The 12,984-nt window shown below is 41.4% G+C and overlaps 1 protein-coding gene across 2 annotated transcripts in view; it reads right to left on the bottom strand.

The window, feature by feature from the left end:
• The window catches only part of gria2b (glutamate receptor, ionotropic, AMPA 2b), a 94,949-nt gene that overhangs the window by 17,095 nt on the left and 64,870 nt on the right, over nucleotides 1-12,984 (bottom strand). For both annotated transcript variants that reach the window (XR_009805043.1, XM_061892166.1), the window contains exons 9-14: nucleotides 10,152-10,256; nucleotides 9,961-10,068; nucleotides 9,238-9,444; nucleotides 7,462-7,829; nucleotides 4,645-4,843; nucleotides 4,317-4,564 (exon numbers count right to left, since the gene is read on the bottom strand). Coding sequence is in view for 1 of the 2 variants with exons in the window: in XM_061892166.1 (XP_061748150.1) it covers nucleotides 4,317-4,564; nucleotides 4,645-4,843; nucleotides 7,462-7,829; nucleotides 9,238-9,444; nucleotides 9,961-10,068; nucleotides 10,152-10,256 (1,235 nt within the window). In the remaining variant the exon portion in view is untranslated. The remainder of the gene's footprint in view (nucleotides 1-4,316; nucleotides 4,565-4,644; nucleotides 4,844-7,461; nucleotides 7,830-9,237; nucleotides 9,445-9,960; nucleotides 10,069-10,151; nucleotides 10,257-12,984) is intronic.

Raw genomic sequence — 12,984 nt, 5'->3', positions numbered from 1 at the left:
ATGAGTGTTGATAAATCACATGGCGTGCGCTGCATGTGCATCTTTCCCTCCCGTATCGTGGGCGATTCGATGATCAGCGTACATTTGGGATATTAACAGATTGCGTTCCTCGTTCCGCTCACTTCTCAGACCTAGATCAGCTTTGCGGGTGCTATCAAATTTGCACGTGTTTTAGTACGTGCCAACCTTGAGTAGATCAGGCCCTGTATGTTTACCAATACACCTGTGGAGGTCAATGACAAAATTGTAGCAGTAACTAGGTGGCAGAGCTTAGCTGTAGCACAACGGGAGGACAGAGCGCTATATGGGCTACTAGTGGCTACAAGTGGCTACTGCAACGTACTCACATCCAAAACATAAATTAAACAGTGTCTGGCAAGTGACTCCACTAAAAGAGAGACAGCAGTAATGGGGAGAATGGTTAGACCTCATTGTGGAAAATGCATGCAACATTTTGTCATGAAAACACTCAATTAGCCCTTTTTTTTGGTTTTGTTTAACCTAGCACTAAGTCATCTAAACATCAGTTCTCATCACATCCTGGCATTAAGCACACATGGAAACCCAAACAGTGCCGCAATGTGGTGAAAGAAAAGTTCTTTTTTTTGTTTCTCGTCACACCCAATTGTTTCCACAAAGGAAATGTCCGTTAAGAGTTTTAAACAAAAGGAGCGCACTGGAAGGGTTTGAGCATTTCATCAAGTAAAAGAGACATCCTAAATGCTAGCACATCATCATCTTATCCATGGCAGTCATCGAGGTTAAAGGTGCAGTTTGGAGAGGGCAGGTGGCTAACATGCTTCCACCATGATCACCTTGGGAAAAGTCTTGGATTCTACTCAGCAATATGGCGACCGTTGCATCCTTACATTCTGAAAGATGCTTTTGTGAATGCGCACGTGAACAGTTACCAAGTTTGACCCCTGACCCTGACTAATGGAGTCGTCCATCGTTTATTGCCGTTCATTCAATTTTCGCAAAATAGTGATCGCTAATTATAAATAGGGATGCATACCGAGTACAGGGATTTTTTTTTTTTGCTACCATTTCTTAATTGGGTCGGTCTATAGCAGAGGTGTCAAAGTGGTTTTCACTGAGGGCCACATGGCAGGTATGTTTGGCCCCAGAGAGCCGCTTCTAATGGTCAATACTATTATCACACCATTTTTTATGCATTTTACAAGTAGATTTCTTTAAAGCTAATATGTGAAAAAAATATGGTAAGTTGCAATAACTTCACTTCAAAATGTAGTGTTTGTAAAAACAGTACTGCTGTTTTATGGTAAAAAAAATAAATAAAATAAATTTAACTGTAAGTAAAAAAACAGCAATTTTACAGTAAAAATTCCGCACCTGAACTGCCAATTATTTTTCAAATATATTTTTATTTTTTTAATGCAAATCAACAACTGTAGATTACTGTGTGTATTACTGTAAATGCCAAAGCGGTACTGTTTTTTTTACAGTTAAAAAAAGTCATTTTTTTTCAATAGGAGAAAAATGCTGTATAAACCACAATACATTCCACAATTTCACTATGAAATCTGTTGCTACTTTTACATTGCACACTTTGATGGATTACTTGCTTTAAAATCGTTTTTTTTAATTTTTTATACTGGGGTGGCAGGCTGCGCTGGAGCCTATCTCAGCTGCATTCGGGCGGTAGGCGGGGTATACCATCAAGCCCCCACCTAGCTATCCAGTAATCCACTCAAAAAAGTGAAACATTTGAGAAATGATTTAATCCATAAAGTTGTTACGAAGCAAGATGGCATCCGCCGACAAATGTCTAGTCGCCGCCTGACATCAATCTAATTTAATCTATGGCGCCACATTTGCATCAAAACACAATAAACATACTAACTGATTTTATTGTTTTTACCAAAACCAATATCCATAACCCTTATTTATACTGGTATTCATCAGTACTCTTATCGGGACTCTATGTAAATGTTTTTTTTAATTTTTTATCAGCATTATGTGCACCACCAACATCATGTTACATCTCACAGCAGGGATTGGTAAGGCAAAGGAAAATAAATGAACCAAAAATATATATGTATATTTATCTAACAGCTGAAATGGACTTATGTTTTCTCAAAAAAAAAGTGGATTGGTTATTAGTTTTTTTTGGGACACCTTATGATAACAACATTTCACTAAGTCAAGCTCATGACCAAGCAAGTTCAATGATGCGGACACACTTGTTACTGAATATGCGTTACACTTTCTATGTTAATATTATTTCTAAATGAAAGATTTTGCATATTGTACGTTTAAATTTAAAGCATACCTTAATTGTTGAAGGGGTTTGTGTTAAAGCATTATCCTGGTTAACTTCCAGCTAACAACATGTTGTCTTGTGGCAAGAGGTTTCAGACATCGAATCTGTGCTTCATGAGAAACGGCATTAAAATCAACCACGCTTAAGTGTGCTGGAACTTGTTGCGAGCAGCTACTTAACATATAGGGAGCCTTTAAGGCTCATTTTAATAGCTCACTGGAAGGAACATGTTGCATGTTATTGTGAGTTGTCCAGTGAAAGGTTGTACAAATATTTCAAGTTAAAATCCTCATAGCTTACCAAAGTCATACTAAAACATATTGATAGATTGTTGAGTGCTATGTGCAATGTTCTATATTTTCAATGGAACATATAACATGTTTACCTGAGTTATATTTTTTTATTTTATTACTTTTTAATCGACTCCTTTTACCGTATTGCTTTTGCACTATTTTGTTTAGCTCATCATTGTTTATGTTCTTTTTTTTTCTTTTTTGCTCTATGCTTTTTAACCTGTAAAGCACATTGGTTAAATTTTAACATTTTTGTAAATGTGCTATATAACTAAAGTTGCCTGTCTTTGCCTTGCCTATTGCCATCATAGTGCAGTCTACACGTATCTCTTAAGTTTGACTGCCATCTACTGGTCACACTTATCATTACACCGTGTACCAAATAAAATAGATTCGAGGTGGGTAAGGTCAACCCAAATTATTCCTTACATTAGGCGCACCGACTTATAAGACGCATCATCGAGTTTTGAGAAAGAAAACAGGATTTTCAGTGTGCCGTACAGTCGGGAAAATACAGTACTTACTTTTCGGAGGTAGCGAGACTTTGGAACAGGGCAAGGTTTATCTTGGTGCGGTCCCTTAATTCTTTTTTATGTTGTATGATTCATTCGAATTGAGTTTGGGTTCACTACAGTCATGTAAACAGCAACAACAATAATTTTGATCCCAGTCAAATTGTGGTGAAACTGGAATATTTAAGGTGCAATGTGACGAGGGACAACTGTATAGTCATTTATTCCTTATACCGTATTTTTCGGACTATAAGTCGCAGTTTTTTTCATAGTTTGGCCGGGAGTGCGACTTATACTCAGGAGCGACTTATGTGTGAAATTATTAACACATTACCGTAAAATATCAAATAATATTATTTATCTCATTCACGTAAGAGACTAGACGTATAAGATTTCATGGGATTTATGGATTAGGAGTGAGAGATAGTTTGGTAAAGGTATAGCATGTTCTATATGTTATAATTATTTGAATGACTCTTACCATAATATGTTAGGTTAACATAGCAGTTGCTTATTTATGCCTCATATAACCTACACTTATTCAGCCTGTTCTTCACTATTTATTTATTTTAAATTGCCTTTCAAATGTCTATTCTTGGTGTTGTTTTTTATCAAATAATTTCCCCCCAAAAATGCGACTTATATATGTTTTTTTCCTTCTTTATTATGAATTTTCGTCAGGAGCGACTTATATTCCGAAAAATACGGTATGTTTTTATTTTATTTATTTTATTTTTATTTTTTTTAAACTACTATCGGTAACATATGCTAGCCGTTAAAAAAAAAAAAAAAAAAGAGTATTTTGTAGCCCGCTGCAAGCTGCACCCTTAAGAAAGTGTTAAAAATAAACAAAGCATGGTTAAAAAGGGAAGGGACACAGAAAAGGACAAACTTTGACGGACAGTCAGACAAGCTCTAAGCCAAAACATAGATCCAATTGATGGTGAGGTAAATTTGGATTTTTGCTAATCCAGGTGAAATACAACCTGGGAAGATTCAGTATCAGGCTTCAAAAATAGCCAGAAATTTAGAAAAAATAATTACAAAAAAAAAATTCTATATTTTTTTTGCAATTTATGGACTTACAATAAATTGCAATGGGATTGGAGGGTGGGGAGGGCATTACCTTATCTCCTAATACAAACCAGAGACACATAAGCAAAGCTACATCAGGGTAGGTGGGATACTATAACAACATTGGACACATTGTTATACTATTCCACCCACCTTAATGAGGATCCTTTCGGCGTGGCGATCCCGTAGCCTTTGGAGTCCAGGTTGCCTCCCACCTTCATGGTGTCGCAAGGCTTCCGCTGCTCAATGTACTCGTTCATGGTGGACTCCAACAAGTAGGCGTACTTCCCCTTGGACTTGCGGACCCTCAGAACCCCCTCGGCTGTGGTTTTCACAAACACAGAGGGCTCTGCACTCCGCATATACGTCCACATTTTGTCAAACAGGGCAATTTTAGAACGCTGCGCACAAGGGGGAGAAAGGACACATGTTGAGGTTTTGGGGCAGGATCTGGGGTCCCGGAATGCAGTCGGGGGCCTACCCTAAAGAACTCTTTGGTGGAGCCGGAGTCTAGAGTGCCGTAGGCAATCTCGGTCTGTTTGGCCAGGTCCTCGGCGCTCTCAATGGGAGAAACCATCCTCTCCACAGTGAGGAACGCAGCCAGGTTGGCCGTGTAGGAGGAGATGATGATGAGCGTGAAGAACCACCACACGCCGCCAACAATTCGACCGGACAAAGACCTGCAAGCCAAACACAGGCAGTCACAAACACGCTTGAGTGAACAAACCATTACGTAAAGTTAAAGTAGCAAGTTTGGATGTGACATTCTACAATGTAAATAGTCATGAAAATAAAGCAAACTCATTGAATGAGGAGAAGGTGTCCAAACTTTTGACCTCTACTTTAAAAAATGTACACCCCCACAAGGTCTCCGAGGTAAGCTGATCAGTTTTTTCTTGTGGTACCAAAAAAAAAAACATATAAACAAACATTTTCTGCTGTGGCTCCATAACTTTGAAACAATATCCCTTCTGCTATTGGGACAGTTCCCACTTTAATGACTTTTAAATCACGTCTTAAAACCTATTTTTACTTTATGGCTTTCAAACCAGCGTGGGAGTTGTGTGGTTTTAGTCTATTTTCTTTTTTTTTTAAGCATGTTTTCCCCTTACAGTCATGTGTTTTATACAATATTCTGCTTCTAAATGTCTGTTTTAACTCCTCTGCAGCGCTTTGTGAAACTTTATTATTATTTTTTTTCAAATGTGCTATATAAAAAGAGTGGATTGGATAGTCTCTCCAAGATGTCCTTGGTCTTCCCCGTGGTCTCCTACCGGTCTCCTCGTGGTCTCCTACCGGTCTCCTACCGGTTTCCCAAAGGTCTCCTACTGGTCTCCCTGTGGTCTCCTACTGGTCTCCCTGTGGTCTCCTACCGGTCTCCCTGTGGTCTCCTACCAGTCTCCCCGTGGTCTCCTACCGGTTTCCCCGTGGTCTCCTACCGGTCTCCTCGTGGTCTCCTACCGGTCTCCCCGTGGTCTCCTACCGGTTTCCCAAAGGTCTCCTACTGGTCTCCCTGTGGTCTCCTACTGGTCTCCCTGTGGTCTCCTACCGGTCTCCCTGTGGTCTCCTACCAGTCTCCCCGTGGTCTCCTACCGGTCTCCCCGTGGTCTCCTACCGGTTTCCCAAAGGTCTCCTACTGGTCTCCCTGTGGTCTCCTACTGGTCTCCCTGTGGTCTCCTACCGGTCTCCCTGTGGTCTCCTACCAGTCTCCCCGTGGTCTCCTACCGGTTTCCCCGTGGTCTCCTACCGGTTTCCCCGTGGTCTCCCACCGGTCTCCCTGTGGTCTCCTACCAGTCTCCCCGTGGTCTCCTACCGGTTTCCCCGTGATCTCCTACCGGTCTCCCCGTGGTCTCCGACCGGTCTCCCCGTGGTCTATGACCGGTCTCCCTGTGGTCTCCGACCGGTCTCCCCGTGGTCTCCTACCGGTCTCCCAGTGGTTTCCTACCGGTCCCCCCCTGGTCTCCTACCGGTCTCCTACCGGTCTCCCCCTGGTCTCCTACCGGTCGGACACACCCTAAACACCTCCCCAGGCTTCCGGGGGATTGGCCTTCTGACCAGATACCCAAACCACCTCTTACCTTAGGCTTCTCCTGAATGACAGAGCTTCTCTAGCTCGATTGGTGGAGTGGCTATGCCAGCAACTTGAGGGTTCCAGGTTCGATTCCCGCTTCCGCCATCCTAGTCACTGCCGTTGTGTCCTTGGCTCCCAGTCCCACCCACACTGGTTTAAAATGTAACTTAGATATTGGGTCTCAGTATGTAAAAGCGCTTTGAGTCACTAGAGAAAAATGCTATATAAATATAATTCACTTCACTTCTTCGCCCTATCTCTAAAGGAGAGCTCCGCCACCCGACAAAGGAAAATGAAATGCAAATTTGTCTATCTTGAACCGCCTGGAATGGACTTATGCTTTCTCCAAACAGAAGTGGATTGGTAATTAGTTTTTGTTTTGCGACACCTCGTGATAGCAATATTTCATAAAGTCAAGCAAGTTGAATGATGCAGACACGCTTGTTACTGGATATTTATTAGGGTTTCTTGCTTGAAAACTTTGTATGGTATTATTCTGTCTAAGTTGAAGATTTTGCAGATCACACATTTAAATTGACATCATACCGTAATTGTTTAGGGGTTTGTGTCAAAGCATCAGCCTGGTTTACCTTTGGCCGATAACATGTCGTCTTGTGTTTTTGTGGCAAGAGGTTTCAGACATTGATGGGTTGGGTCTGTGCGTCAAAAAGAACCACGCTGTGTGTTGAAGTGTGATGGAACGAGCCTTTAAGGCTCATTTTAATAGCTCACTTGAAGGAACATGTTGCTGTGAGTTGTCCAGTGAAAGGTTGTACAAATACTTTCAAGTCACAATGTATCGCTCACGTTGCTTGGAAACACAGGCATTTTGCAGATACTAGTATTGGTGACAGGGCAGCACGGTGGCGCTGGTAAACTGCTCATGTTGATTTAATTGGGAATATCATCTTGTTGCTGCACATAAGACATTCAGAGAGTCAAAGAGAGGTTTGATTCCTGAATGGCGACCTTAAGTTGTTTTTGCATTACTCAAAAGACTACGGTTATGCCCTCGGAAAAATAAAACTTAAGGCTCCATTAGAAGAATCAATCTTGAGCTAATATTTCCTCAAAGTATTTTTCGTTTTATGTGCTGACATGAATCGATGAGATTTAGAACCGGCATCGCTACCAGCGGCCTGGGTGCCATCAAACTTTTATAGCTTCTTGTTTGCAGAGCTCGCGGGTCTCGGGTACAGTTTGATACAGCTAGTACTTCCAACGCACCTTGGTGAGATGTCGCAGCCTTGTCTCATGAAGGCCCCCAAGGAGAACCACAGGCTGTTGAATATACCAAACTCGTTGGTCGACTCGTTGGTCTGGATCTGCCCGTCCTCGTACTCCTCGGTGTGCCACTCGTACGGGCTGAAGCGGCTGACCAGGAAGAGCACCACGCTGACGCCGATGTAGGCGAACACAATACACATCCAAATCTCGTAGGCCAGCGGGTCCAGGAAGGAGAAGACGCCAGGTTTGGACTTCTGGGGCTTTTTGATCATGATGGAGATTCCCAGAGACATGAAGGGCTTGGAGAAGTCGATCACCTCCTCTCGTACAAGAGTGATGGTCAGAGGAGCCACTGCAATGTCTGCTTTCTGGAAGACAAACGGTTGGACTTAGGACTGGTTCCACCTGGAGCTCGCAGAACTTTACATTTGCTACTGAAGTGTATTTCTGGTCTTTTCAACAACTCCCAGGCAGGAGGGCAACGGGGCAGTGCGGCTGGTTCAAAAGAGCCGTGAGAGAACAAACAGTTGTTTTTTACCAGCGAACTGTAACGATCCGGGCGCATGAAGATGCGTAGGGTTGTTCTCCCAAGATGCAGACGGACTTTGGACACAGTGTGCGAGTAGGAAATTATTTTTTTACCAATCAAGCAGGCGGGAACTAACAAAAGCGCGCTCAAAGCTAAGGGTACTAGCGTGGGAGCTAGCATACAAAAAATAGCTTAGCGCGGAAGCTAGCATATGAAATAGAAATAAAAAACTATAGAGCCTAGCATGGAAGCTAGCATGTAAGGAGGAATCAAAAAATAACCGTCGTTACCTGTTGCGTGAAGCAAACTAGGAGGTCAAACTAACTGACCGGAAAAGGCAGGACTAAATTGCTCTCTGATTAGCGCTCGGCAACAGGTGAGCATCCCGAACCCTAACCGGAGGCAGGTGAAAGCAATAAGCACCTATAATAACTGACAAACACCAACCCAGGGGTGCAGAAAACAGAACTGTCCCATGCTACTGGGCATAACACGGGCATCATTATACAGGTCTGCAGTACCCGGAGGAACCTGGGTCAAATCAAATCAAATCAACTTTATTTATAAAGCACATTTCAAATTTACCACAGGGGTAGCCAAAGTGCTGTACAACACAACACAACAGAAAATGATAAAAAATAAATAAATAAATACAATAAAATAAAATAAAATAAATAAAACATAAAAACAGGTTCACAGCAGGTGTATACTGGGGCGCCATTGCAGGATGGATATCACTCAGTGTTAAAAGCCATGGAATAAAAGTATGTTTTTAAGAGAGATTTAAAAACAGGAAGAGAGGAGGCTTGTCTAACAAATTAAGGACTCCTAACCGGAGAAGCCAAACTATCAGTTTTGATATTCCCCCTTTCTGTCTCTGGGTGTGTGTGCTAAGTTAGAAGAGCACACCCTGACCATAAAAGAAGATGTTCATGTGTAAGTGTCCAAAAAACAAATGCTTTAAATCATAACTCAAATGTTGGCGTTGAGCTAGACAGGTAGTCTCTTCTCCAGGATATGGTTATCACTTTCGCATTCCGAAGTCCTCTAATTGGGACTTCGGAATTGGAGAAGTGATCCAATCCACCTGCGAATATCAAACTAAGGGCCTTATCTATTTATGTATTCAAACTGAAATACCACTATTTAATTAAACTTGGTGGTTTGCTTTCTCCAAGGTAAATATAAACATTCACCAGAGGTAGAACATCATATGAGTTCATGAATTCACTTCACTACTAACTCACCCCATACACTAACTCGCCAACCATCCCGTTCCAGATTTTGGTCTCAGCATCTCTGGCTCCGTACTTTCCGTCGCTGACTATTTTCAGCTGATATTTGAAGCCGCAGTGTTTGGCGATCTCGGCGGCCAGGTCGACGCAGTAGCCCTCGTAGCGGTCATTGTCCACCAAAATGTTGGAGTTCTTTTTCAGCATGACATAAGGAGCTTCCTGGAGGGCACACAAAATATTGATATGATGAATTTCTAACAAACCAGAATATTTGAGCAAACTGAAGAAGCGACAAATGGACAACACGAGAGGTGTCCCGATGCAAGGTTTTGATACTGGTGCTGGTATTAATCCGATATGATATCAGCTTGAATCGTAGTACATAGTTTTATTATTATTTTGTAATGTTGAATGTAAGAAAAGGCTTGATTTAGTGCAATTAGTCAAAGAACAATGAACAACTGTTCTCAAATTTATGTTGGCTTTAAATTAAAGTGGTTATTTGTTTTGGTTTGTGACCGATTGTCCACAGAAACTTCGATTATGTTTAGCAAATCAAGAACTGTAATTGTGTTGTTTAATTTGGTGCAAGAATCCCGATCAGTGATGAAAAAGCACCATTTAATTTCGTCCTATTGTTACCTGGTGTCGGGGGAGTCAAACAACAACCACCAGCGAGCCAATTAAAGCAGCCATCATCAATCAAAGCCTCGCCACGTTTTCCTCCGTACTCACCAAGATGGTTGTCACAATAACGGTTTTGTTTTCCATCACCGACGAGTCGTTGCCCAAGACGTCGGACTTGGTGACAGCCATTTTGTCAACTTCGTTCCAGTAGCCAATCTGTCGGGATGAATAATTAATGAGCGCCGCCAGAACAGAACCCAAGTTGTTCATCTCCACAGCCCTGCGGCAGGAAGCTTTACCTTAACGGGTCCGTTGTTCTTTAGCTCCATTATGTTGACGGAGTAGTTGACCCTCTTGCCGTGTTGGTCGAACTGGATGTTCCCTGTCAGGCCCTCCACACGGACCTATTGCGACAATGTCTCTTTCATTTTAAAGCTAGCACTTTAACGGAGCAAACAAGTCTTAAAGAAAGAGAGAGGTGACAATTGCGTCCATTAAAGCTTAATTGATCAGTGTGAAGAGCAGTCTTGGACTTCGGCCACACTTGGAAACCACCATACTCTTAAACAGATCCACGCAAATTAAGGCCTGGGTGAGCTTTTCAATCTGGCCCGCCGGACATTCCTGAATAATTTATTTAGATGTTTAAGATGGAAAGTGTAGCTGCCATTATGATGTGCACTCATGTTTTTTAATGGCCATAAGTCTTCAACTATGCAAAGTATTTCAATGGTTGGAATCTGCACTTTTGCATTATTTACCAGTAACTATGGTCATCTAATTAGTTACTTCGGTAATCTAATTAGTTACTATGTTATTTTACGTCACAGCAGCAAAGGCGAGGCACAAGCAGTGTGGGCGGGATGCATTTCCACAGACGCAGAAGGAGATTTTCACAAGAAAGTTCTAAACCTTAGTGATGTATAGAAGAGAATAGAAAGTACTTTCTGGATCCCTGGGGGGAATTCAGCAAATATCAGATACATCAGATTGTAAGTGGGTTTATTGTGTACCCTTCACGTTCATATTTCACTGTTTCTTGCATTTTTGTTGCGTTTCACTGGATTGTAAAATGTGTCCATCGAAATGGGGTATGACATTCATATTTTGTCGATATTCAATGTTTTATCGTTCATAGAAAAATGCAAAATTCCATTACTTTTAATGCGGTCTTGCATAACGTTTTTAGCATTCAATCAGACATTATTGTGAGGTTTTGTATTAGTGTTCCTAAAAATAGATGTACCGGCCCCCAGACACATTGTTTTCTCTAAATGTGGCCCCCGAGTCAAAATAATTGCCCAGGCTTGCTCTTGACTAATGCGGTCCTGATTTGCCTTTATACGAGACCTGGGCAGTTATTTCAACTCAAGGGGCCACATTTAGAGAAGAAAATGTGTCCGAGGGCCGGTATATCTATATTTAGGAACACTAATACAAAACCTCACAATAATATCTGATTGAATGCTAAAAATGTTATGACAGACTGTGTTAAAAAACGTAATGTAAATTTACATTTTTTTACTGAATGAGACACCCAGAATGAAATAAAGAATGTGTGATTTACAATATTAACTATGAAGGATAAAAAATTGAATACTGACAACATATGAACGTCACCTACCCTCTACATCCACTTTTTTACAATCAAGCGAAACCCAACAAAAACGCAACAAACCCACCTACAATCTGATATATCTGATACATCACTAAACATTAGGACTTTGTTGAAAAAATATTCTTCCACATCTGTCCCTGACGCCCACATTTCAGGCTATGGAAAAACTCTGTGGAAACGCTCCCCACCCACACTGCTTGGTGCCTCGTCTCAGCTGCTGTGACTTACATTACCATAATAACTACTTAGATTACCATAGTAACTAATTAGATGACCATAATAACTAATACATCATGCAAAAGTGCAGACTCCAAGCATTGAAATACTTAGTATAGTTGAAAACTTACGGTCATTAGAAAAGATGAGTGCACATCATAATGGCAGCTACACTTTCCATCTTAAATATGTAAAAAAATGTATATGAGGAATTTCCGGCGGGCCAGATTACAAAAGCTTAACGAGCCGCATGTGGCTCCCGGGCCTTAACTTGCCCAGGTCTGCTTTATATGTTTCTCTAAAACAACACTTCCTGTTCACTTCTCCTTTTAAAAAGGCGGACATTGATCCTAACTGATTGCAAAAGGGATTTTACGAGCGACACAGCAAGAAATCGCAGATTGGGATGTGGGCGGGTGATGAGGAACACAATGGTTCTGTCTGGCCTTTAATTGGCAGACGACTTAAACCACAATGAGCTATTAATACAACCATAAAACATTTAGACATATTCTTTGGCTTCTGTGATTCAGTGGTCCATTTATGCTCAGCAACACCGGTGTTCAAATCCCGGCTAATGAAGGCAAAGTGCCCAATAGTCAGCTGGGATTGGTCATCAAATTCGATACTTGAATAAGAAACCCTCCAAAGTCCGTCAGTACTACCGGTTCATATAAGACCAAATATTTCCATGCCTTTGTCGCATGTGACTTGACATCGGTTGCATACCAGAACTCAGCGGGACCGCCTCGAGGTAATGTTACAATTGTCCATGCCAACAGAGCAAGAATAAATTGATTAGTATGGTAAGACTCCACATTTCAAAAATGTGCTAGCTCAATGCTAATTTGCATTGGATTCGCCACAGACATGCTGCCAAAAAGCATTCGTGATTTCACATGGCGATTTCAACACCTACGAATTAGGTAATGGAAATTACAACTAAGACGCACGTTAGAAACAAAGAGCTAGAGCATGGGTGTCCAAAGAGCGGCCGCAGGCTTTTGTTGTGGTGCAACATATTGTCGGAAAAAACAACAGTAAAAATTCATTTAAAAAATAGCTAAAATATTGATACACAATCTGAATGTTTAAGTATGTCTGGGACATTTTGATATTTTTTATTTTGTCCCACCCCAAAAAATGCTGCACAAACAGACATTATATATCAAAACTCAATGTCAGCTTTGTGTTATAAGTTACACATTGTAATACTTGAAGTTCCAAGGTTCTCATAGTCATCATTGTCACCGACGTCCCACTGGGTGTGAGTTTTCCTTGCCCTTATGTGGGCCTAC

Source organism: Nerophis ophidion, linkage group LG29, assembly GCF_033978795.1.
Source record: "Nerophis ophidion isolate RoL-2023_Sa linkage group LG29, RoL_Noph_v1.0, whole genome shotgun sequence".
NCBI classification, from domain to species: Eukaryota; Metazoa; Chordata; class Actinopteri; order Syngnathiformes; family Syngnathidae; genus Nerophis; species Nerophis ophidion.
The sequence above is the reverse complement of the archived record's forward strand: the minus strand, read 5'-3'. Positions and strand labels throughout refer to the sequence as shown.